The sequence below is a fragment of the Acipenser ruthenus genome, chromosome 4, assembly GCF_902713425.1.
Source record: "Acipenser ruthenus chromosome 4, fAciRut3.2 maternal haplotype, whole genome shotgun sequence".
In the NCBI taxonomy this organism is placed as follows: domain Eukaryota; kingdom Metazoa; phylum Chordata; class Actinopteri; order Acipenseriformes; family Acipenseridae; genus Acipenser; species Acipenser ruthenus.
This window is the reverse complement of record NC_081192.1, coordinates 14,938,556-14,965,807: the sequence shown is the minus strand read 5'-3', so window position 1 is coordinate 14,965,807 and position 27,252 is coordinate 14,938,556. Positions and strand designations below refer to the sequence as shown.

At 38.1% G+C, this 27,252-nt stretch overlaps 1 protein-coding gene across 1 annotated transcript in view; it reads left to right on the top strand.

The window, feature by feature from the left end:
- LOC117400355 (rho-associated protein kinase 1-like) overlaps positions 1-27,252 on the top strand; it is a 63,139-nt gene that overhangs the window by 27,370 nt on the left and 8,517 nt on the right. Inside the window, exons 3-23 of the mRNA XM_034000190.3 lie at positions 399-499; positions 1,738-1,875; positions 2,442-2,617; positions 3,156-3,240; positions 4,173-4,317; positions 7,292-7,430; positions 7,926-8,017; positions 9,135-9,294; positions 10,590-10,659; positions 11,082-11,170; positions 11,495-11,543; positions 12,623-12,758; positions 13,399-13,490; positions 14,395-14,641; positions 16,730-16,836; positions 17,024-17,168; positions 21,018-21,178; positions 21,741-21,925; positions 22,694-22,763; positions 25,882-25,985; positions 26,250-26,415. Coding sequence (XP_033856081.3) covers positions 399-499; positions 1,738-1,875; positions 2,442-2,617; positions 3,156-3,240; positions 4,173-4,317; positions 7,292-7,430; positions 7,926-8,017; positions 9,135-9,294; positions 10,590-10,659; positions 11,082-11,170; positions 11,495-11,543; positions 12,623-12,758; positions 13,399-13,490; positions 14,395-14,641; positions 16,730-16,836; positions 17,024-17,168; positions 21,018-21,178; positions 21,741-21,925; positions 22,694-22,763; positions 25,882-25,985; positions 26,250-26,415 — 2,657 coding nt within the window. The remainder of the gene's footprint in view (positions 1-398; positions 500-1,737; positions 1,876-2,441; positions 2,618-3,155; positions 3,241-4,172; positions 4,318-7,291; positions 7,431-7,925; positions 8,018-9,134; positions 9,295-10,589; positions 10,660-11,081; positions 11,171-11,494; positions 11,544-12,622; positions 12,759-13,398; positions 13,491-14,394; positions 14,642-16,729; positions 16,837-17,023; positions 17,169-21,017; positions 21,179-21,740; positions 21,926-22,693; positions 22,764-25,881; positions 25,986-26,249; positions 26,416-27,252) is intronic.

The following is a 27,252-nucleotide window of genomic DNA, read 5'->3' as shown; positions in this document are numbered from 1 at the left end:
TCACACAACCTCCCAGTACCTCAGTCCCACCCAAATGGGGAAGACAAATGGCTAAATAAAAGCATTACGTTGTACAATCTTACAGGTCTGAATGCATTCATACAAACGTGCGTGCAAGAATGTTGATGTTGCACAATCTGTAATCGCATGTCAAACGCTGGGGTGATACTGTGAGCAGTCACCTATATGCTGTGTGTGATTCCGTTCAGTTCGTATTGAGTCATCATATCAGTCAGAAAAACTGTAGAACAAAACTTGCCAATCTGTTTGGGGTTACTGAAGTGGTTTTAATATGGCTTATTTTTTTGATTGTGGCTTTCAACATGTGTCTGTCATTTAAGTTATATTTATGACATTTTCTGTATTAACTGTAAATGTGTTTTTTTTTTCCAAATCAGATAAAGACACGATTAGTAAAATAAGAGAACTGCGCATGAAGGCAGAAGATTATGAAGTGGTTAAAGTCATTGGTAGAGGTGCCTTTGGTGAAGTTCAGTTGGTAAGTTATGTCAGTACATCTGTTTTACTGGTTTAGATTTTCTATTTAAAAAGCTTTATGAAATGGTCTGCCCAGTTTAATGGACATAAAATATGGTGGTGAATGTAATTGGAAAAGTAAAAGGTGTAATTGCAGAAAGAGTTTTTGCCTTGTGCTATAGTTTTAAATAAACACCCTATCCACTTTGTGTTTTCATTTCAAACAGTAGAGGTGGTTGAAAGGGTCTGGCAATCTGACTTGTTCAGTATGGAGATGTTTCCTGAGCTGGTTTTAGTGGTGGCCATTTAAATTACTTGTAAATATACTATTTGTAGAGCACAAGAGGCTGAAACAGCAGTGAGCAAGTCATGGGGTGTTCTGTATGTTGTGAAGATAACATTATCATGCATGCATTCCCACCATATCTCATGAGTCTCCCTAATAGGACAATATGCCACTGTAACAGCCTCTTTCTCCAGTACAGTCCATTGAACTGTCACTTGTGTACTTGATGAAAGAGCTGACATTAAGAATTGGCTCGCTGCTTTGATGACAGTGTGTTCAATTCAATTCTTAATGGATTTTGTTGTTTTTCTCAGGAGAACATTAGCAAACAATGACACTATTATGTGATACACTACAAATCCTTCTCCATTGAAAAATAACCAATATGTAACTTTTTTAGTTTGCTCACTGTATTTGCTTTGCAATAGGAACAGTGTATGGAGCACCTAGAATCAATTCCTGGAGCTTAAGCATGGTACACACTGCCCAATGCGATAAACACATAACACACTAGCCAATGTGAGGGAATCGCATCACAAAATATTGTAAAATCTCATCTCATCGCAACGCAACGCATAACACACTGCCCAGTGTGTCTGAACAATCGGGAAGTGTGTACCAGGATTTAATGATCACTTGATGCAGCATGTCAGGACCATAACATATATCCAGATACGCACTGTAACTTGATCTTCATATCGTGATCCATCTTGTATCGTGTTCTTTCCTGTATCGTTTGCCTAGTTTTAATGATGCTACAGTTTATGTTCTATTATTCTGTTTGAATGCTTCACAAGGTAGTGAAGGCAGTATATTTTAAAGCAGCCCTTATGAAGTGGTCTGCCTCATAGTTAGACAATCTGTTTCTTTAATTTAATTTAATACTGGCAGATCTGTCAGTGGGGTCTCTCTTCTAAGCTTACAGTGGTTGCATACTCCTCAGTTGTGGTAATGCCTGAATCCCACTCTCGTAGGTGAGACACAAGGCTACTAGAAAAGTGTACGCAATGAAACTCCTCAGCAAATTTGAAATGATCAAGAGGTCAGATTCTGCATTCTTCTGGGAAGAGAGAGACATCATGGCTTTTGCTAACAGTCCCCGGGTAGTTCAGGTATGCTATTTCCATCATTTTATTTCATCTGCTGTACTGCTAAGTTGCCTTTGGCATTTGGCAGGTCATGTATGACTAAGCCATTGGTGTCATTGACCCCCCAGCTGTTTACTATCAGCAGCAATTTGTATATTTTATTATTGTGGAAGACAAGCAAACACAGCAGTAATGTTGCAAAATTAGTGACAAACCATTTATCATTATTAGGGTCCTTAAATGAACTAGTTTTGTAACACTGACAAGTTATTTTATACTTTCAAAACTGGAAATGGTACGCTGCAGTCACTAAACAGAAGAGTTAATTCACACGAAAGCAAACAGTAGACTTGCAGTTTACCATATTTTTTACAAATATTTGAGTGCTGTGTTTGTTGTTTCAGCAAGAGTTTAGGATTAGTCTAGAGCTTTCGTTAGGATTCTTTAAAAAATGAATGACCATTGAACAAGCGTGATCCAGGTCCTCAGTGGGGTTTCTTCAGTGCCAAAAACAATCACTGGTTCTTACTGCTGTTATAATGCAGACTGTAAATATAATTCTCTAAAGTCTTTCCCTTTTTTCTCTCAAGCTGTTCTATGCGTTTCAAGATAGCCACTATCTCTACATGGTGATGGAATACATGCCTGGGGGAGACCTTGTCAATCTGATGAGTAATTATGACATGCCTGAGAAGTGGGCCAGGTTTTACACTGCTGAAGTTGTCCTTGCACTGGACGGAATCCATTCTATGGGTTTTATTCACAGGTAAAGAAAGCTACTAGCTGCTGTAGATGACTTGCTCGCTGTACTGTTACTGTCTCTGTGTAAACACTGAAACCCTAAGTTTTGTTAAGGAAATCCTACTTTCCACGTTGAAACTTGAAATACATTTTTATATATTTTTGGATAAGTAAAATATTATTTTTGCTTGTATATTAAATTTTAATCTGGTTTAATTACTGAATTAAGCTTCTAGTAACTGGTTTGCATGGACATTTGTTAAAAGGAAGTATTCCACACAATATGGCTGCCAGTGATGTAGACTGTTTTCATGGTACTAACCACGAATAATATGGTGTTTATATCCTCTGCCAAGTTGTTACACACCTTGCTTTGTTTTTTAAAAGTTGCGCCTTGTTCTTTTCGACTCAAAGAATGCAGATTCTGTGCTCTGTAAATGAACATACTTTAACACAGCCCGATAAATAGACCCAGTGATTCAGAATTTAAGAGTTTGCAGGTGTGGCTTTCAATACCGCTGTTAAGGTGAAAATGCATTGACATTCTGTTTTTGTTTTTATAGAGATGTGAAGCCAGATAACATGTTACTTGACAAAGCTGGGCACCTGAAACTAGCTGATTTTGGTACATGTATGAAGATGAATAAGGTAAACTTGCTTACATGCTTTTTGCTTGGCTCCTGCCTTAACGTACCACAGCAGCAACAAAAATGAAATAAATGCACTTGTTCTTTCCATAGTTATGTAGGGAACCAGATATGTTTAGTGAAGTCTTTACTCTTACCTGTTATTAAGCTGACTTTCAGATACTGTTCTCTCAATGCAGCTATGACTGGGTATTCTACAATAAAAAAAATAAAATCAAGTTTGTGACAACACACCAGCACTTTCAACGCCTCATATCTCAGAAAACATTTTAAATAAAGTAGTTGATTTTTGAGTTCCATTTTGGGTTCCATTTAAAGACAGACACAAAGAAAAATCAGTTTACTGGCAGTTCTTGTTTGTGTTTATGAAATCACGGACCAGAACAGATTTAAAAATGTTGTAGCCCATCTCATAAGGATTTACCATAATGTCAAATATAGTTTACTAACATACATTTATTGTATTCTGGTAATATTTTTTCTGTACTCATTAGTTAACCTCTTTGGCAAAATCAGCTGGTGCCTCTGAACATACTACAGTCATGTGATGTTTTGGCTTCCCTATTATATAGATCAAACATTTTGACTTTAAAATTAGTACAATTCTTATTCGCAAGTTAAAGGTTCCGATTTCAGATAATGACTTCAGATTTGATAGCTGTATTTTTCTCCTGTCTACATACTTGGAATGCATGGCACAAGGGCCTACGTTTTCATTGTACTTACACCTGATTTGGCTTTTAGTGGCAAATTTGATAACATTTTCCGTGGGCATAGGTTACAAGCTGTCAATCCTGGGTTTATTCAAAACTTTGCAATTCGGTTGTATTACAAAAAATAAAAAAGGGACATTTTTGTATTGCCTAAAATATGATGGCATTAGATTTTATATTACGTTTGTGTTTTTTGTAAAGTCCATGTCTTGTCTTTCAGGATGGTATGGTACGATGCGATACAGCAGTGGGAACGCCTGACTACATTTCTCCGGAGGTACTGAAATCACAGGGCGGAGACGGGTATTACGGCAGGGAATGTGACTGGTGGTCAGTTGGAGTCTTCTTATATGAAATGCTCGTAGGTGAGTGAAAATGTAGTGCCGTTTTAAAATGTGAGAAATGGATGGGCTGGCAAAATGTTGGGAATCAAGGAAGACTTAAGGTCCAGAAACAGAAGCTAAACCAAAACACAAATAAGATGCTTACAAAAGCTATAAACTAAATCGCCAATGAACAGGAACAACACAAATACTCAATGGGATCACTACTGTATAGCCTTGGTTTACTACAGTAAGTCAAGTAGTTATCCTGGAATAGAAACTCAAATGTACATTAAAACAGTATAAAACTATTAGGCATATTTTTGAGACTGTTAATCCTTTAAGGTAGTGGTTCCCAACCTGTGGTCCGAGGACTACTTGTGATCCGTGAGTAAACTCCAGGTGGTCCGCAAACAACTCCCAAAATACGGTTACCCAGATCTAAGCAATACAAAAAACAGATTGTGATTGTGAAAATACAATCATACTGAAGTATCTTTCTGGGTCCATGATCGGGTAAACACGATAAAAAACGTGCTTTGTTTCTTTGACTTGCTGGGACACAATAATTTGCAGTACAGCTTGTTAACGCTTATCATCAGATAGGGGAGGGATTGAATTTCACTGCCTGCTTGTTTGGTTTTTCGTGTGACGTCACTCATTTTCAACAGCAGAGAAAAACAAAGCATGGCACAAGAACTTGTTTACACCTAAAAAAAAAAAAAAAACGAAAAACACTAAATCTGATATATTTGACTTAGTTATATTAGAACATTTATTGTGTCATGTTTTAATATATATATATGTTTTTACAACATTTATAAATATGAAGAAATTAGTGAATATAAGCAGATACTATTTCATGAACTAAATTTGTCAGTATATGGAATTAACTATTTTATTTTATTTATAAATATTTATTTTGAGAAAATAAATCGAGAGTAGTGTCCATTATTGCTTATAAAGACCCTGAGAATAAATGTGTATTATGTCATTGCAATCACTCAGGTGAAACAATGTATCAATATTTTTTATATTAAAATCTTCAGGAAGTATTGTAAGGTCCCTCAGGTCCTAGAATAACACATTTTATACATGTATCTTTAAGCAGAATACATAATAATGAAAAAAAAAATTATATCGTGTTTGAAATAAAAAAAAAAGTGAATATTTTATATGGTTTCTGAAGTACTTTCAATGTCCCCCAGAGTTCTGAAAAAGGACACCAATTCCAAGATGCTGCTGTAAAAAATAAATTTTTAGTGAATTTATAGGAAGAGAGTCTACAGCCAAAAAACACGTGGTCCTGGGGGAGCATCCCACTGGAAAACGCTTGGTTGTTAAAGGGTTAACCACATTATATATAATTATAAGATCTGTATGAAGTCTGCATTTACCCCCTTTTATCTGTGTTTTCTTTTATTATGGGTGTGTTTATAAATTAATATTACAGTGCCCTTTGATCCAATACCAAGCATCGACTTCAAAGCCGCCATTAACTGAAACAGCTTTCTTATGTGAAACGAATACTAACTAAGTAACTGTTGGACATATAAAGACATATTTGTTTTGTCAATTACAGACTTTTTTTTTTTTTTTTTCTTTTTAGCCAGCATTAAAAATCTACATCACTAGCATTCACGTAAATGCACATCTTTGTAATCTGTACTCATCCTACTGCTTGTGTTCACTGTTCAAAAAAAGAAAACATAATCTGGCTGTCAGCCTTTTCACTCTGCATAAAAGTAGCACACTGCATTGAATATTCCTAAATAAAATGGAATGACTAAATGAAACAAACAAAAAAGAACCACTAAAACCACAGTTTTAATACTTTTCATTTTCAACAATATAAAATATGTGTTAGTGTTGCCAGGGATATAGGAATTTTTCTATTTCCATATTATACGTTTTTGGAGAGGTTAGTTGCATATAATAACAGAAGTTAATGTGAAACAAAAAGAGGCTGTATTTGTTGCTTGACTTGTGAACTGTACCATAGTGTGAATGATCGATTTCAGCTCCATGTTATCGTATGGGTTTATTCAGCCAGGTTTAATATCTCACGACTATATGCCAAAAGGAAATTCTCTTCTGGAAATAATGTGTCTGTTCTGACACCGTCATATTTAACCAAAATGCTATAAATCCTATCGACTGTGCGCCAACAATCCTGTTTAATTTACACATCACAGCCCACCAGAAGTGGTAAGTAACATCCTGTACACTCATTTTTAAATTTTTCTAATTGCTTCCCAGCCCCCTCGTCTTCATATTCCGTTGTGATTATAAGTACATCGGGCAAAGTTCGTGACTCGGTGCAATAAATTGCATTAGAAATGGATAGATTAATTTGCTACACGAGGTAACGGTTGTGGGGACCAGCACTGGTATTTACATTTACTGGATCTGAGGACGACCCAAGCCCCAGTGCATTATTTGTCAGGAGGTTTTGTCAAACAAAACTCTTAATCCTGCAAAATTGAGAAGTCATTTATCTACAAAGCATTCATTATGTGAAAAAAATAACTTTTATTTAAACAAAAGAAACAGGAACTTTGCCATCAGTAACTTTCAAAGCATAAAATGACAAAATTCCTTGATGAACTGGTAGCGAAGATTCAAGCCCAGGAATCTCACTGTTAGGTACGCTATATAAATACTTTACTTTCTACATGTACTTTAAACATATACACATACAAATTAGTTTCAAAACACTGTTGCGAAAAAGTGCATGGCAAGTGGTCCGTGGGAAAAATCCGAACACCAAGGTGGTCCCTACATTTGAAAAAGGTTGGGAACCACTGCTTTAAGGGTTGTTACAGAATAGAAAATCCATCTGACATGGACTGATGTGGATGTGGCCCAATATTGGAGGAAACAGACAAAAACCTCATTACAGTCTATTTGTATACGGCAGCAATCCCAAAAATCAAGAAACGGCAGAGGGCTTCCTGTTTTGTATTTGTTTGTATTTCAGCATTGTTTTATAAGTCTGGCTTCTGTCTGTTTACAGGTGACACTCCCTTCTATGCAGACTCGCTGGTGGGAACATACAGTAAAATCATGAACCACAAGAACGCCCTGACGTTCCCCGACGACAGCGGTATCTCGAAAGATGCTAAAAACCTTATCTGCGCCTTCCTGACTGACAGGTAAGAAAACACAGTGCATGATTTTCTAATGAGGTAGAACCTCTTATTGGGAGCACAGTGTGCAGAAAGTACCTTGTATTTCTGCTACATATCTTTTTAAGGCATGGACAGTCCTCATTTATAATGTTTTGGGAATTGGAGAGGTTAAATTAATATTATGGCCATGACACTGGAGTTAGTGCCTCTGCTGCTTCTTAAAACAGAACCATGGTATCCTTTTATGTATGAAGGTTCTTAGTATAAATTGCCTTCTAATGAATGGACTTGGAACATTGATTGTGTCCTGGCCCACAGCAAGTGTTTTTCCCCCAGTTGAACCTATGCAGCACCTCCTGCAGGTGTCCCTCCTTTTTTATTATTTATTTCTTAGCAGACGCCCTTATCCAGCTCAGTTGGGACGTTCAGCTCAGCTCAGTTGGGACGTTCTGTAATGTCACTTTGTATGAGTGTAGAGTACAGACCTGTGTTTTAATTCCTGCCGCTGCCGTTCTACAGGGAGGTTCGATTAGGCCGCAATGGAGTTGAAGAAATCAAGCAGCACCCGTTCTTTAAGAATGATCAGTGGTCATGGGAGAATATTAGAGAAAGTAAGTGATATTTTAGTATCATTGAAGGTGGTATGCATTTTGGGATGATATAAATTAAACATTCACATTTTCAAGCTCATTTATAGCATAAGTTTGAATACTGATTACAAAAAAAACAAATCCTCAAAGTGTTTGTTTAAAAGCATTGCGAAACCTAGAAGGCCAGGTCAAAGATATATTCTGGGTGTTTTTCGAACACAATGTCATAGCTCGGCTTTGTTGGACATACTGTAGATTAGCCTAGACTGTAAACTGCATTTTTATGGAAACAGTTACATTTGAAAAAACAATTCTAAAAAACTCCAGGGTTTATTGTACGAGCTAGAAAGTGAGAAACCAATAAGAACGTTTTTATTTATGATTTTCTTAAGCTTTACTTTGTTTGTTTTATCACATGGTCCCCTGATTTTGGTAAGAAAGTAAACTACTTTTTTTTTTTTTTTTAAATAAACAGTTGATCAAGCACAGTAGCAGATGCTGTAGTATTTGCTGTGATAGTGCATGTTAAATCCTCTGGGTACAAGTCTTTTGCTGGGTTTACATGAATTAATAAACAATGCTATAGTCATACGTTTTGTAGGTACTGTATATTGTCATGACCAGCTGTCACAGCTATTTGTTTATTGTGCCTTTAGGCAGTATCAAAGAGATTGGCCTGGAATTATAATGGCACCTAAAGGGTGATCCCTGCTAAGAGGCTTAGGGCAAGCTCTTGGAGCAGTGCAGAGAAACTCACAGTGTCTCTGCTTGTGGATAAATAGAGGTCTTCAAAACTCCAGCTTCAAATGAGAACTGAAAAGTAGAGACAAAAGGAATAAAACATTGCAGAGGAAATGGTGGAATTACAGCAATCTGTGCCTATGTTTGTGTAATGTCTACTGTCCAGATGATCAGAATACTACATTGGCAAGGCAAGAAAATCCCACAAGTCATTTACTGTGTATTTTTATCAACTTGGGTATCCGGGGAGTTCTTTGCACAGTCTGTGTGACTTAAAGCACATTGAAAGAAGACACAAGGCGGTTCATTGTGGAGCAATTATTTCATGCATGTGTTCTGTCTTGCTCCGCTTGCATTCCATTCCTGGCAGAACTAATTCTGTATTCTGTCATTACAGCTGCAGCCCCTGTTGTGCCTGAGCTGAGCAGTGACATTGACACTAGCAACTTTGATGATATTGAGGAAGATAAGGGTGACGAGGAAACCTTTCCAATACCTAAAGCTTTTGTTGGCAACCAGCTACCTTTCGTGGGGTTTACATACTACAGCAGTCATCAGTGAGTGTTTAGTAAATGAAAATATGAATTAGAATCTTAGGCTGACATTCGTGGGACGGATTATTGAATGATTGCTCTCTCATTAGGATTATTGAATAACTGCTGTCTCATCAGATCACATCCTTGTGTGTTATAAAAATCTCAGGTAAACTCACCTGGGCGTTGCCGTCACAATCCCAGTTGTAATCCTACCCTCCACCTCCCTAACTTCCACTTTAATGCAAGCAGTCTCCTTGATGGGGGGGGGAGGGCGTAACTTAGTTACGGTCCACCCTGCTGGACTGGCATCGCCAGATCAGTTCCTCTTTCAGTGGGTGATGGCTACTCCTCCCCTTAACAGGTGGGACCAGCAACCAAATAGTCAATAATCACTACTTTCACCATACCCATACAAGCAGTCATGATCCCGACATTGAAATGTTTTGAGAAATTGTCTATTGTGACGCTGAAATGACAACACGTGAAATAATGAAATAATTTGTGTAGTTCTGTGAACAATGAGGTTGAACAAAATTGAGGGCATGCAGAAGAGCACTAGTAAACAGAAAGACTGTCACTTTTTATAACTAGCAGTGTTTATTTTCACTAGCATGTGCACAACAGTGACTGTGTAATTGCTTTAATATATGCTGAAAGCACTTGTATTAACATGGGAAACATAGCTTAAAGTGATGCTCCTTTTTGATTGGGTTAAAAAAATGTAATTCTTGAGGGTGTGCCTAAATACTTTTAAGGTTATAATGTCAACCTTGAGTGGAAGTAGTATTTTAATTTACAGTGCATTAACCCTTTGCGGTCCATTTATTCAGCGTTTCAGAGGCGCATCAGGTCCAGTTTATTTTAGACGCGCTGTTTAAAAGTTTTTTTTTCACAGTAAAACAGGTTTAAAAGGCACTGCATATCAACAGGACACTCAATACTGCATCTCCAGCCCCGCCCCACCCCTTGTTCGCTGTTTTTTTCACATACGTCTTAATAATAGTACATACTGATAAATCATTTCCTGATCACTCGTTTTATCACCAAACTCCTCAATAATGCGATCCAAGTCATTATTTTATTACTATAATATCTAAAAAAAAGCTCTGCAAATGTCTGTGATATTCTTTGAGAGCTGGATGCAGAAGCAGCTATCTTGTTTGTTTATGTCCATGTTATCTATGTAGTGTCGGGGCTGTCTATAATCATGAGATACGCCCCTTTTTTTTTTTTTTTTTTGGCTTCCCCCCCCCAATTAAAAAGTAAGCTGAATCTTTAGGAATTGTTGGCGTTGTATAATCAGTTTTCTGTTTTAGATTTGGATCTGGCTCAGGTACGAGGACAAGTGACAAAATAGGCAGCTCTGACACCATAGATAAAAGCCATGTAAGTGCTGCCTAATGCTTTTTTTTACCTAAGGATTAATCCTTGACTTGAAGGTGCCAGATACACAGCAGTAAACTAGTCTAGAACTCATCTGAGTTGATGACAAGCCTGTAAAGCAGGGTTGAGTTTGCCATGCATATGACAGTTCTGATGTACAGTTCAAACCTTCTGCAAGTGAGGGAATTAACAGCTGGGGCCTATTGGGAATTTCATAGATTGTTATAACTTGCATTGTGCGAGTGTTGGGGCTTGTTAGACACTTCCATGCATTTTTGTCGTCTTCCCAAAGTTATCATTAGAGGAAAAACACATCATAAAAATACAGTTAAACAAATAAAAGCATAGTGTACTGTCTAGCTAGCTATTTGAAACTTTAAAAGGGTGTATTTACTCTTATTTCTGTTCTGATTATCTTTTAAAAGCTTGAAAAATTGCAAAAAAGTGTGTATCAACTGGAAGAGCAGCTTCACAATGAAATGCAGCTGAAGGACGAAATGGAACAAAAGTGCAGGTAATTACTTTCTGGGATACGTTTCAGAATGTCCCCAAACTGTTGTCTGCTTGGTTTCCTTAAGCAGGTCACTGTGGCCAATGTAAACAGTGGCTGTGTAGTATAGCTTGATGATTGATGTTGTTGTTTCCCTGTTCTTACTTTAGTTTACAATGGTCTAGAATTAAAATATGAAATCCATTCTTTTAAAGTAAAAATAAGCAGTGTTTCCATGGAAAGAGACAACAATGACATACTATAGAAAAACAAGCAGTAGATGGGATTGAGCTCCAGACATACATTGTTAGGTCAGAATGTTTCAGTGCTGTCCATTTTGATCTCCAGGGCTTCCAACACAAAACTGGACAAGATTATGAAGGAGTTGGATGATGAGGTAAGGAACATGACTGACTGGAAATGCCTGGGTCTGCCATTTCTTTTGCTGCTCATAGAGCATGCTTTGGCCTTCCCAGTGCCTAGAAAATAACCATAAATGTGTATACACTGGGATGGTTTAATTGGTTATTTATGAACGATTGTTGATATTAGTAGCCCACATGCATAAATTGGAATAGCTTAGGCGTGCAAGGTGGAAGCTGTATGAAATATGAAAAATATCCCCTAAAAGATTCTTAGTCCCCACACACATCACTGGGGAGAGCAGTTCTATAGAACTAGGCACGCAACCTCTCATGGATTTCCTTTATAAATACAATAGAAGTATGCGCGGCTGTCATTTGCTTCATTTATGCCATTCTACTAGCACTTGCACTCGTTATAAGGTGGAATACAAATAGAACTGGCTCTTAACTGTGGTTACTGACTGCATATAGAATAATAGATGGGCTGCAGTGAATTACAAGGTTATGATCGCATCAAAGGGTTATGGTGACCAACCTAAACCACAAGAGCAAAACTCCAGTGGTTTATGGTAAATTCACCAGAACCCAGAGATGCAATTATAACCCAGAGTAATTCACTTTAGACCATTTGTTATTTTTTTTATAATACATGGTTTCAAGACTTTGAAGGTCTATATCAAAGACAGTTTTCTAGGTTGTGTTTTTGTTTTCTTGGTCTCCGATGAACGATTCTCTGGCTTCTGGTGTGGGAATATCAAAACTGGCTGGTGTTTTCAGTGCTTGGAATTTTTTTAATAAAAATGACAGTCAGCAGTTTAAAAGACGTACAGAGAATTATAAGGAAAATAATTGGGAAAGTCATAAATAGGTGATATGTCGTCAAATCGCTTTATTACCACTTTTTGACGTAACCGCTTAATTGTGACTTTATCCATGTAATTATAGAGCCATTTGTAAAAGTAGAAGTCAACCTTCACTACAGATCAGATTTGAACGGTCTGTACTTCCCATGCTCATTAAGGTGTTTTTTTTTGTTTTTTTTTTAATAAATAAATGAAGAATAAGCGATTGGTTTTAAATTGACTGAGTGTATCCCAAATCTCTTTACAAGGCAAACCAGAGAAAGGCTGTGGAGTCCACTGTTTCACTCCTCGAAAAGGAAAAAATGATGGCACAGCACAGAGCCAATGAATACCAAAGAAAGGCTGACCAGGAGGCTGAAAAGAGGCGGAATGTAGAAAATGAGGGTGAGGTTTATTACTATGTATTTATTTATTTATTTATTTAATTATTTGTTTGTTCGGTTCAATAATACGTTTTGTATTTTTTGTAACAATGTCATTTGGGTCTATTATAACAATGTACACATTATATACTAACGCTACAATTTCTAAACCTGAATTTTTCAAAACTTATTTCACTGTATTTTTATTGTGTGTAGTAATGTTATCTATAAATCTCCTCAACTGGGTTTTTAGAGTTAAACACCAGTAAGATTTAAGTCCACCACTGTTAAGATCAATAATTATTTCTCTGCTGTTTTATAGCATTCAGTGTATACAGAAGGCCATTTATGTTTTCGGAGGAGCAGACATGAGTGTATTACCATTCTGTATACTTGTCCAAAGAATGTATAATATATGGCCTATGTATGCAATTTAACAAAGCAGTACGCGAACGATTCATTATTAAAACAGATAATCCTGACTTCACTGACATTTTCCTTGGCTATAGAAGTGTGTGCTTATCTACCTGACCAGAATGTATACGTTTTTTAAATGAACGGATGTATTAATATTTGTCTTTGATACTTTACTTGTGCAGAAGGTCACTGCTTTGAAAAAAATACATATATGTAAGGAAAAAACACTGTTGTTTTGTCTACAGTATCTACTTTAAAAGAGCAGCTGGAAGACCTGAGGAAAATCAGCCAAAACTCCCAGATTTCAAACGACAAGATAATACAGTTACAAAAGCAAGTAAGTTCCTTGCAGAATTCTTGTAAAGGTGCTTTTTGTCAGTTGTTGTGACATTTCAGATGCGTATAGTAGATGTACATTTAGATTATTTATTTGCTTTGCACTAGGGCTGTAATGATACACTAATGTCATGCTACAATACATATCACAATATGCAGGTCACAGTCCAGTATGTATCATGATTCATGTGGTAGTCCTGATGGGCTACTTGTAGGTACATAAGATCAGAAGGTAATTTAATGATGGGTGATTTTGCTAAAAGACACAAGTTAAATGAGACAGGGAGAGTATGTATGCTAACTATAAAACACACTTCTTTATTTAAGAACCACTTGCTCAACTACAATGAGCTATGCTGTGCTTTTGGTCTTGTATCACGATAAACACCACAATATATCATATAAAGAAAGCATCACGATTCATCGATACACAATGAGTCGTTGCACCCCTACTTTGCAGTGCAATTAAGTGCAGAGTAGCTCACTCAGACAACATGATAATAGAGAATGTAAATAGTGGCCCATTAAAAGCATAATAAGTGGTGTGATACGTGATCTGTACTGTCCACATTTTGTGAAATCAGTGGGCCAGAAAGAGGACGATTTTGAGTGCAGACACATAAAAAATGATATTGTTTTGTTTTATATTTGGTATGCATGTTTTCCGCTTGTTCAGGCCCAATAACTGCATTTCTGTTTCTTTACAACAGCTGATGTAATGGAATCTGCCGCTTATTAGCAGCTAAATCTATCCAAATGTGCTTTGCTACAGTACCACTAGTAATACAGTGCAAAACATTTATTCTGTCTGTACAATTGTTTAGATGCCACAGCATTATAGAACCAGCTGTTTGCGGTTGCAGTGCTGTCTGTGGCAGAGTAGTAATGCTTTTGTCTGCTAACAGTTGGAGGAAGCCAATGATTTGCTGAGGGTAGAATCGGACACGGCTGTGAGGCTCCGAAAGAGCCAGACGGAGATGTCCAAGTCAATGAGCCAGTTGGAGACCGTCAACAGGGACCTGCAGGAAAGGAACCGCACACTGGAGAACTCCAAACTCCAACTGGAGAAGGAACTGTTCCAGTTACAGGCAGCTCTGGAGTCGGAACAGAGGAATTGGAGCCACGGGTCCGAAGAGATCAGAGAACAGCAGGGTAATTGTGAATTCATTCCATCGATCAATGATGCAGCATTTGACTTAAGATTCATTCAGGATTTCTAGGAGATTATTAAAGCCATGTTTTTGTTATTTTAATTTTGTAAAATACATAGTGATTAAGAAGGTTTTTTGGTAACTGTTACAGGGCACAAAATAAATAGTTATTTGTATTACTGTGAATGTAAGGGCTATATACAGGAATGTTACAGGAAACCTATTTAATACATTGTAGATGTAAACATGTAAATACTACCACATTGAGAGTCCAATGGTAATTTTAAGGGAATAATTAATTGGAAATGTGTGCTGTACACAATTAATGAAATATAACCAGCAGTAATTACTAAGAAATGCAAAAATAATGACTTGGTAATTAGTGTAACAACGATGTAGCTGCACTGCAGTTTCCAAACAATGGCTGTGGCCTGTTGCCCTTTTATAAAAGTAAACTGAAGTTATGCCACTAGCAGTCGATCTAACAGCCAACTAAAATCCTGGATTTCGATCCATAGCTGCATAAGCAGGATACCAGTGGAAGCATGCTACATCTCAGTTAAGCTCCCATTGTAAACCATGCACATATTAACATAGTTATACTGTGTGTATCCAGCTATACACTACATCATTTTACAGTTAATACCCATAACTGCATATTACTGATAAATGGACCACACAGTAGAATCGATCTGCTAATTTTCAGATTGAGAAGTAAACCACAAGATTCTCTTCAGGTTAAAGGTTTCCACACACCGGACGTGATGCGATTTGTCCGGTGATTAAAATGGTTATTTTCACTGCAGTGCTACCTTTCACACCAGCGGCGATGTCATGGCAACCCCCCGCCACCCCCCCCTCCCCCCATAACAATAAATTAACAAAGCACAATGTGATAGGCGACTCTCCTCTGACTGTATCATCAGCTGGAAAAAAAAAAAACACACATTTATACAGCTAATAAAAATGTATACATACCGGTAATAGCTTTTCAGAATACTTAATTCAGTAAAGGTAAACAAATCATACACGTCAGCTACATCCAGTTATCTGGAAATGAACTCCCAGATGTTCTCCCTCATTGCCGTGTCTTTATAATTGTATCCTTTATTGTACAGCTCCAGGTATTTTGATGCTGCAAGAATTCTCTTTTCTTCCGCCATTGTTTACTGAAGGCATGCAAGGGAAGCTGCTCCTCATTGGTCAGTTCCCTAGCTGTCGCATGACAAAATCGCAAATTTAGCACCAATCCTACTTTTTTCGCATCACTTGTGTGTCGCTTCAGTGTAGTCTGTCGCATCGCAGGCAGTGTGAACATCTCGTATCAGAAATACATGTTTTATTTCTTTTGTCGTGGTGCGGTATGTCATACGACACATTTGCTTGTCGCATTGCATCCGGTGTGTGGAGACCTTTAGGTTGATCCATCATCGATGTAATGTAATGAGGCAAAGAAGAGTGCAAAGAAGAGCAACCAGAATTATCCCGGGTTTAAAAGGCATGTGTATGCAGACAGGCTAAAATAATTGAATCTATTCAGTCTTGAACAAAGAAGACTACGGGTCGATCTGATTCAAACATTCAAAATCCTAAAAGGTATAGACAATGTCAACCCGGGGGACTTCTTTGACTTGAAAAAAGAAAAAAGGACCAGGGGTCATAAATGGAGATTAGATAAAGGGGCATTCAGAACAGAAAATAGGAGGCACTTTTTTACACAGAGAATTGTGAGGGTCTGGAACCAACTCCCCAGTAATGTTGTTGAAGCTGACACCCTGGGATCCTTCAAGAAGCTGCTTGATGAGATTCTGGGATCAATAAGCTACTAACAACCAAACGAGCAAGATGGGCTGAATGGCCTCCTCTCGTTTGTAAACTTTCTTATGTTCTTATGTTCTTATGAGGCTCATAATTCAGGAATCAATGCATGCACACAATTGAATGTAGTCTCAATAATATAAATCCATTTGTATAGGGAAGACTGAAGTAGTAACCTGTCCCTTTTTTCATGACCAGTTTTCATGTTGGTGCAGATGGTGTAGAAAACTGTTGATAATAATAAGTGGTTTACTTTCACTTGATTTTCCAGCACGGATAAGTGATTTAGAAGAAGACATCAAGAACTTCAAGCTCATCCTTTCAAAAGTGGAAACAGAGAAGAAACAGACCCAAGAGAGAAGCAATCATTTGGAAAAGGTATGGAAGATGCATGGATTCTATATAATATTACTTTTAAATATTAAATGACGACACTGTTTAGGACCAAATATTGAAAATTACAGCCTGACCAATTACCCTTTACAATGAACGAATGCATGACAGAAACATAAACTCCAATATTTTAGTTTTTAATGTTGAATTAAATCTGTGCCATCCAATACAGGAAAAGAACAACCTTGAAATAGACCTGAACTACAAACTGACAACGCTGCAGCAGCGTCTCGAACAGGAGATGATGGAGCACAGGGTGACCAAGGCACAGCTGACCGACAAATCAATGGAAGAGGCAAAGTCGGTTGCAATGCATGGTAGGTATTTGTGTTTGTGCAGTGTGTGACCCAGAGAGCCTTGATATTTGTCTCTTGTAGTTTTAAAGACAGTTGTGCAAGGTTTCATCCGTTCTTTTAAAATGATATGTCTTATATATTTAGAAAACATGGTATTATTTGGACTAAAGCCTTCTGTTTATACACAAAATAGAAAACGCAAGGGAGAGGCTGCATACGTTCACCCTTCACTGTTGTCCCTGTGTGGCCCGAGACTGCCTTAGAGTGTGAAGTGCAAATACACAATACAGTATCCAAGCAACGAGACAGTACGGTTCTGTGTAGACTCCTATAAGTAATCAAAATGGATTGAAACAATTTAGTTTCCATTTAAAAGCAATTTTTTTTTTTTGTGTCAATTTAAGTTCTGCTTTTGGTGTTTGGTTTTTCGAGTTGTTTTCCAGCCCCTGTGGTCTTTAAAATCGGGTCTGTTTAAAAGCCCATAGTTCTCTGCTAAGATCACTTGCTGAAGACAACATTCGTCATGATTTATTGAATCAATTTGGACCCTGGCCAGGTTAGCCTCTTGAGATGAAACATCTGTGAATAAGCACTCTTTTTTTTTTTTTTTTTTTTTTTTTTTTTTTAAATTTAGTCGTTGCCAATTAGTTTTTATTATTTTCTCTCCAATTTGAAATGCCCAATTATTTTTAGGCTCAGCTCACCGCTACCACCCCTGCGCTGACTCGGGAGGGGCGAAGATGAACACACACGCTGTCCTCCAAAGCGTGTGCCGTCAACTGCCCGCTTCATTACGCTCTGCAGACTCACCGTGCAGCCGCCTCAGAGCTACAGCGTCGGAGGACAACGCAGCTCTGGGCAGCTTACAGGCAAGCCCTCAGGCGCCCGGCCAGACTACAGGGGTCGCTGGTGCGCGGTGAGCCGAGGACACCCTGGCCGACCTAACCCTCCCTCCCCCCCGGACGACGCTCGGCCAATTGAGCGCCGCCCCCTGGGAGCTCCCGTCCACGGTCAGCTGTGGAATAGCCTGGACTCGAACCGGCGACGTCCAGGCTATAGAGCGCATCCTGCACTCTAGCGAGTGCTTTTACTGGATGCGCCACTCGGGAGCCTGTGAATAAGCACTCTTATGTCAATATATTTTAACATATACCAGACGAGAGCCCTTACAACAGGCAGCACTGAGACATAAAATTATTATTTCAAGCCAACAGACTAAGTGTGGCTGCCATTGGAAAGTTCGTAAGCACTGTCCACAAGAAGAGCTTCTCTCTAGCTGCGGCGTCTTAATAACTAACTGTTTGCTGTTTGAAAAGCCTAAAGCATTTTGGGGTTAAAAAGACTAACCTGTGCAGATTTATATATATATAATCTCCTGCTAAGACCTACAGGAACCATTAATGGAAATTACCTTGTCTCACAATACCCAGTGAGCATTTTATTATCCGTTTCAATCCCAGGCTTGGCCTCTCATTTTTAGACAGGTTTTTGTTCACCAAGCCCTTGTTTTTTGACACAGTGCCTTGCATAAATATTCACCCCCCTTGGACTGTTCCACATTTTGTAATGTTACAACCTGGAATTAAAATGGATTTAATTGGGATTTTTACCATTTGATTAACACAACATACTTAACACTTTGAAGGTGCAAAATATTTTTTATTGTGACACAAAAGTTAATTAAACAAAAGAAAAAGACATTTGTTGGTTGCATAAGTATTCACCCCCCTGAGTCAATACTTGGTAGAAGCACCTTTGGCAGCAATTACAGCTGTGAGTCTTTTTGGGTAAGATCCTGCAATTTTTGCCCATTCTTCTTGGCAAAATTGCTCAGGTTCTGTCAAGTTGGATGGGGACCGTTGGTGAACAGCAATTTTCAAGTCTTGCCACAGATTCTCAATCGGATTGAGGTCTGGGCTTTGACTGGGCCATTCTAAGACATTCAGGTTCTTGTTTTTAAACCACTCCAGTGTAGCTTTGGCTGTGTGTTTAGGGTCATTGTCCTGCTGGAAGGTGAACCTCCGCCCTAGTCCCAGGTCTCTTGCAGACTGAAACAGGTTTTCCTCTAGAATTTTCCTGTATTTGGCTCCATCCATCTTGCTCTCAATCCTGACCAGTTTCCCAGTCCCTGCCGATGAAAAGCATCCTCATAACATGATGCTGCCACCACCATGCTTCACCGTGGGGATGGTGTTCTGAGGGTGATGAGCAGTGTTGGCTTTGCGTCACACATAGCGTTTTGCGCTAAGGCCAAAAAGTTCAATTTTGGTCTCATCAGACCAGAGAACCTTTTTCCACATGTTTGCTGTGTCTCCCACATGCCTTTTGGCAAAATCCAAACGGGATTTGATATGGTTTTTTTTTCAGCAATGGCTTTCTTCTCGCCACTCTTCCATAAAGCCCAGCTTTGTGGAGTGTCCGGGTTATAGTTGTCCCATGGACGGTTTCTCCCATCTCAGCTGTGGATCTCTCCAGCTCCTTCAGAGTTACCATTGGCCTCTTGGTTGCTTCTCTGACTAATGCCCTCCTTACATGGTCACTGAGTTTTGGTGGACGGCGCGGTTGTGCCATATTCTTTCCATTTTTTAATAATGGATTTAACGGTGCTCCGGAGGATGTTCAAAGTTTGGGATATTTTTTTATAACCCAACCCTGATTGGTGCTTCTCCAGAACTGTATCCCGGACTTGTTTTGATAGCTCCTTCGTCTTCATTAGATATGCTGTCTAACAAACTCTGGGGCCTTCCAGAAACAGGTGTATTTAATCTGAGATCATGTGACACTTTAATTGCACACAGGTGGACTCCGTTCAACTAATTATGTGACTTCTGAAGGCAATTGGTTGCACCAGAGCTTATTTAGGGGTGTCACAGCAAAGGGGGTGAATACTTATGCAATCAAGACTTTTTCAGTTTTTTATTTGTAAATAATTTTGAAAAATATGTAGATTTTTTTCCCCACTTCGACATTATGGACTATTTTGTGTACATCAGTGACAAAAAAATCCTAATTAAATCCATTTTAATTCCAGGTTGTAACACTACAAAATGTGGAAAAGTCCAAGGGGGGTGAATACTTATGCAAGGCACTGTAATTGGTAGAGATGGATCGATTGATCATCTGTCTTTTTAAATTTCCCAAGCTTAGATTACATAAATTGATGCATTAAAATCAGAGCGCAGTTTGAAGTCTCCTATCGCCAGTTTGCATTAAAGTATTGATAATGTAGTTGTATATGCTTATATTCTTGCTAGTACAGTAGGTAGCCAGCGTTATCCCGTTACTAGAATACACACTTTCAGCCTCTTGATTCACGTAGGACAAATCACATCAGTTAAAATATTTTATTTTCGTTTTCCTGATTCCAAAATGAAAGTTGAACAATCTATTTAAATAAAAAATGGACGAATCTGACACAAAGATTGGTAATTTTTGGGGTAAAGGAAGGGAGGACGGAAAAGCAGTGTGGCAATTTATAGGATTTCATGCAGTTGGTAAATACAGTAATGTTAACAAACCCATTTCAGATCGAAATGTTCATTTAAAAAAACAGTATTGATTTTTATATTATTAATTAAAGGGACATATGTTGAGGAAGTACGTTCAGTTGTTAATTGAACTCCAGTACTTCAGATTCAAAAAATTATAATAATGCTTATCAAGTGTTCTCATTTGAATGAATGTTGTGTCTTGCTGTTTAACTATTATGCAGCGCAGCGTTTTTAGTAATTTGGTCTTCTGATAAAAATATGAATGTTTGTTCTTGATTTTGTTGATTTGAAATGCATATGTGATAATCGATTTAAGAAATGAAGTTGCCGATTGCACCATGACTAGTTGCTAAGTAACTCCTCTGTTTGTGCCACTCAGCGATGGAGCAGAAGGTGTCGGAGGAGAGTTCTGCGCGGCTGAAAGCTCAGAACCGGGTGGTGGAGGTGGAGAAGCAGTGCTCCATGCTGGAGTGTGACTTGAAGCAGTCAGTGCAGAAAATAGAGCAGCTCATGAAGCAGAAGGAAAGGCTGGAAGATGAGGTAATGGTTTTTTTTTTAAACTTGCTAAGATATGATGCCATTTCACTAGTCTATATTTTTTTTTTTTTTTTTTTTACAGGAAAGTCATCTAATATGTTAACCCTTCGATGACAGGTCAGGTGAAATGGTCAATTCCAAACCCAGATTGTAATGGTCCTTCAAGTATACCTAGGTAGTCCTAGATCTAGTAGAGACCATTGGCATGTCCTTCTGTTTTAGTATTTTTTTTTGGTTGGTAACTTATAATGTTGAGCATATTCTAAAAAAGCAAACCCCATTTTGTGTGTATTTGCTTATTTAAACAACACAAGTGAGCAAAACGGAGCATAGATTTAATATGAGAAACAAAGACTTTTTAAAATCAGAAGTGAATACATTCAGTCTACTATTTATTTTTTAATAGCAGAATATCCAAATACTGTATACCCTACCCCAGCTCTGCAGTTTGCTTTAGTGGATTCTTTCTTCTAAGTAGGAGGTATTCTCAGTAACAGTGGAATATTAGAATACATGAAAACAGAGACAGCACTGGTGGCTCAGGTTTGTGTTGAATTGATAACAGGTCCAGCACCTGACCGTTCAGCTGGATCACGAGAAGAACAAGCGAGTGCAGACACAGAGCGAGCTGAAGTCAAGGGAGGTGGAAGCGGACAAAGTCAAGGGTTCTGAGAAGCAGCTCAAACAGGAGATCAACATGCTGCTGGAGGCCAAGAGATCGTTAGAATTCCAGTTGACGCAGCTCACCAAGTAAGTGTGTTTGGACAGGCATCAGTCACATCAACCCGTGCACCAAGTCAGAATGGAAGAGGCGCTCTAGCTGATACTTAACCAGTAGCAAACAAAATAATAGCCAACATAATGTTCTTATCAAGCAAATAAGTATGTTCTACTGAAATGTGTAATGAAGTGAAATGTGTTTTTCTGATACTACTCAGGTAAATAAGTGAAATTGAAAACTAAGACAATAGGTTTTTAGAAACACTATCAAAAGGCTTTGAATGCCAAGTATACAATTATAGGATCTGTGAACTGGCATGTTATGGAAACATGCTTAAAACTCAATTGTAATAAAACTCAGTTGTAAAGTAACTTGTACACACATCCTTAATTTAGTTATTAACTCGTTTTGTTTTTAATGGATAACATCGCCATAACCAGACGTTAATCCTAGGGCAAGTGACTTTATAATTCTCTCTCTCTCTCTCTCTCTCTCTCTCTCTCTCTCTCTCTCTCTCTCTCTCTCTCTCTCTCTCTCTCTCTCACGTGTTAAACAAAGTGTCATACTTCATAAATTTAGTCTGAGGCCTTTGTGGAATCCATTCAACACAGTGTTTTATTATAAATGAATGCTTTGTGACGTAGGTTATGATGTTGTGCTGGGGTTCAGTACAAGTGGCAATGTAGAGACCTGAATCTCATCTTTTGTGCTGTTAGCACTCAGCGCTAGTCCTGCATGAAAACAGCTTCAGGCAGCTGCAGAAGTAATTGCATTTTTTTTTTTTTTTTTATTTATAGGCAATATCGAGGAAATGAGGGGCAGATGCGTGAACTACAGGATCAGCTGGAAGCTGAACAGTATTTTTCAGTAAGTGCAACAACCCCTTATAGTAATTGTATTAGATTTATTTGTAAACCCTTGCACTGCTAGATTAAAAAAAAAAAAAAAAAAAAAAATTATATATATATATATATATATATATATATATATATATATATATATATATATATATATATATATATATATATATATATATATATAAAACCAGGTTAATTACTTAATGTTTTGAATTGAGTTTGATTTATGTTGTTTCATTCTCTCAAGTCGGCCTTACTCGTTTCCTTAATATACGTAATATAGGTTAAGGAACAGATTGCAGCTCCTTCAGGCACCTTTTATGTGATTTTAAAAACAAGAAAAAGCAATTGTTAGATAGGACTAAATATATATTTGGTGCTTAATAACATCAAAATATGTTCCCTGTGGTGCAGTCTGTATGTGACTCATACCAACACCAATTTCCTTGAACGAGTTTAGTCAAGAAATGCCAATTACCAAACAGCCTGTAGCACCTTTATTAACACCGGTAACGGTATGCCATAAACGTGGGTTGAAATTAATCTGCGTCGAAGCATAGTCTGTTGAAAATTAAAGTAATGATCTGCCAGGTAAAATAATCTCTGAAATTAATTGATTTAATATAAAAAATGTTTATATATACAGTGCCTTGCAAAAGTATTCAGACCCCTGACCAATTCTCTCATATTACTGCATTACAAATGGTACATTGAAATTTCGTTCTGTTTGATATTTTATTTTAAAACACTGAAACTCAAAATCAATTATTGTAAGGTGACATTGGTTTTATGTTGGGAAATATTTTTAAGAAAAATAAAAAACTGAAATATCTTGCTTGCATAAGTATTCAACCCCTGTGCTGTGGAAGCTCCCAGTTTACACCGATGAAAGAAATTGCCCTAACGAGGACACAATTACATTACCGTTGGCCTCCACCTGTGAACCATTAAAGTTGCTGTCACATTTTCTGGATAAAAACTCCACTGTTGAAGGATCATTGGTCAGGCTGTGAATCTGAAGGAAAATGAAGACCAAAGAGCATTCTACAGAAGTTAGAGATAAAGTAATAGGACTCTGGACTTGGGCAGCAGTGTGGAGTAGTGGTTAGGGCTCTGGACTCTTGACCGGAGGGTTGTGGGTTCAATCCCCGGTGGGGGATGCTGCTGCTGTACCCTTGAGCAAGGTACTTTACCTAGATTGCTCCAGTAAAACCCCAGCTGTATAAATGGGTAATTGTATTTAAAAAAATAATGTGATATCTTGTAACAATTGTAAGTCGCCCTGGATAAGGGTGTCTGCTAAGAAATAAATAATAATAATAATAAGTGTTTGGATTTCCCAGTGAGCACAGTTGGATCAATAATCAGGAAGTGGAAGCTGCATCACACCACCCAGGCACTGCCAAGAAAAGGCCGTCCCTCATCCAGTGTGGTCGCCATGTTTTTTATTGTAGCAACTTCGCTTGAACTTGTGAGAGAAGCCACAGAGAGGCCAACAATCACTTTGAAGGAGCTACAGAGTTCAGTGGCTGGGAGTGGAGTAATGGTGCACCAGTCAACCATATCAAGAGCTATGCATAACACTGGCCTGTATGGGAGGGTGGCAAGAAAGAAGCCGTTACTCAAAAAGTACCATCTGAAAGCACGTCTGGAGTTTGGCAGAAAGCATGAGAGTGACCCAGCTGTGATGTGGGAAAAGATTTTGTGGTCAGATGAGACCAAGATAGAGCTTTTTGGCTAAAACTCAAAGCGCTATGTGTGGCGCAAACCTAACACTGCCCATGCCTCAAGACACACCATCTCTACAGTGAAGTATGGTGGTGGCAGCATCATGCTGTGGGGATGCTTCTCATCAGCAGGGACTGGGCATCTTGTTAAAATTGAAGGAAGAATGGATGGAGCAAAATACAGGGAAATACTGCAAGAGAACCTGCTTCAGTCCGCTAAAAAACTGAAGCTTGGGAGGAAATTCAGCAGGACAATGATCCCAAGCACAAGGCCAAAGCAACATTGGAGTGGCTCAAGAACAAAAAGGTGAATGTCCTACAGTGGCCCAGTCAAAGTCCTGATCTCAATCCCATTGAGAATCTGTGGCACTATTTTAAAATTGCGGTCCACAAGCGTCGTCCAACCAATGTGAACAACCAGGAGCAAATCTGCCAAGAAGAATGGGCCAAAATCACTCCGACACTGTGTGCAAAGCTGGTACATACTTACCCCAAAAGATTTAAAGCTGTTATTGCAGCGAAAGGTGGCTCTACCAAATATTAATGTGTGGGGGTTGAATACTTATGCAAGCAAGATATTTCAGTTTTTTATTTTTCTTAAAAATATTTCCCAACATAAAACCAATGTCACCTTACAATAATTGATTTTGAGTTTCAGTGTTTTAAAATAAAATATCAAACAGAACGAAATTTCAATGTACCATTTGTAATTCAGTAATATGAGAGAATTGGTCAGGGGTCTGAAGACTTTTGCAAGGCACTGTGTATGTGTGTGTGTGTGTAATATATATATATATATATATATATATATATATATATATATATATATATATATATATATATATTAGCTCAAAGAGCCAGCTGCCCAACGTTTCGATATGTTGTACATATCGTTCTCAAGGGAGCCTGTGTTTGAATCAAAACATTGGAGGTATTTATAGGTGTTTGACGGCATGACAACTACTTGTTATTGTTTATATTCAAATCCATGATTTATTCTTACATGATGTAATGGTGTTCTGTATATTGTGACATCATTTTTACTTCTATCTTTGAATCTGTATTAATTCTAATTAACATTACTTTATATAAACTTATATTTTTATTATATTATGCAATGCTGGCTCTGAGGATCAGTCTTGATTTGGCCTCCCCAGCGCATCAGCATGCACAACTTTTGAATGAATTTTGTTTATTTATTTAAATGTTATATATTGATAAAGTTGCAAGGTGGAAAACGAGGTGTGACTTACACAGGTGTGGATTGAATTATTTGACTTTTGATTTTGTTCTTTACCTGTAATCTTCAGCCCAGCAGGCGTTTTATTGTGTAGATGTCCTACATGCATTTTCATAGCTGTTAAACAAGCCAGAGAATCATTTGCTTTGATTTCTTTGCAGACACTATACAAGACTCAGGTCAAAGAGCTGAAGGAGGAAATTGAAGAGAAGAATAGGAAAAACCAAGAGATCCAGAAGAAGGTGAACGAGCTAAATAGTGAAAGGTAAGCTCAGAATATTAAATTATAGGTTGGGGGAATCGGGCAATTCCATTACTTTTTCAAAGTCATTAATGGTTCTGCAGATTGTCTTTGACAAGGAATAATTTAGGATTCTCAATGGACAGCAGTTGTCATGTGAGTCTTAATTTAAAATGACTTGTACAGGAGGCCTGTGGCGTGTCTGGATTAGCTGAAAAGCTGGAATGGCTCAGTTATGCCCTGTGGTAAGCAGCTTTGTTCTGTTGTGACGGTGGTGCTGTTTTGCAGAGACTCCCTCTCTGCGCAGCTGGATCTGACCATTACGAAAGCGGAGTCGGAGCAGCTGGCCCGGGCGCTGCAGGAGGAGCAGTACTTCGAGCTCAGCCAGGAGAGTAAGAAGGCAGCAGCGCGGCAGAAGCAGGAGATCACCGAGATGAACAACACCATTGCCCTGGTCAGTTTACCTATAAATACGTGCTCCTGAACAACATGCTTCCGTTGGGATGGCACAGTGCAATTCCAAATGGTTGAGGAGGGATTAAAACCCCAAAGCCAGCACTACCCCAAGTTGAAAATTCTCTAGATAGCTTTGAAGGGTAGATGGGCCGTAGGATAGTGCTTTAATATCCAAATCCACAATTATGATTCTGAAAAAGTAGCACCTGTCTCTTTCATTTGTAGAAAGAACATTTTTGGTGTAGATTTCAGGAACTATTTCCAGCTTGCCGTTGACTTTATCATGCCATCTCTGTTTGCAGTATGTCACGCCTATTTTACAACAAACTTAAAGGGCAACTTTAAGCTGTGTTTTAGACTCACTTTGTATCATTTTCTGTTTGTCACCCCAACCTGGTAACTTTTTCAAATTTAAGTTGGAAGCACCCCTGTGGCCTTAATGGAGCTCTCAAAATCAACTTTAAATTCAGAAGTGCATCTGGTACACCAGAGTGTAACCATTAACCTGTCCATCTTGCATGCTCTGGCCCTAGTGGATTTAATCTAAGAGAATATAAATGTTGTTATTTTTTCAGGTTCATAGTTACTTTGGTGTACTTTGTCCACATGATTCTGAGAGCTCACCAGTGCTTTTTATAATGTTTTATAAAGTTATTAGGATGTGATCACTTAAACAAAAAATGATAACTTAATTAAACAACAAGAATAATATAAGTCTAATAATATATAACTAATTGATATTTCTAAGCTGTGCTGCACTGAAGAAAAAAATAGGGAAAGACAAGCGCAATAATTAATAGGTTTTTACCCTCTACTACAAATTGGATTGCTTGAT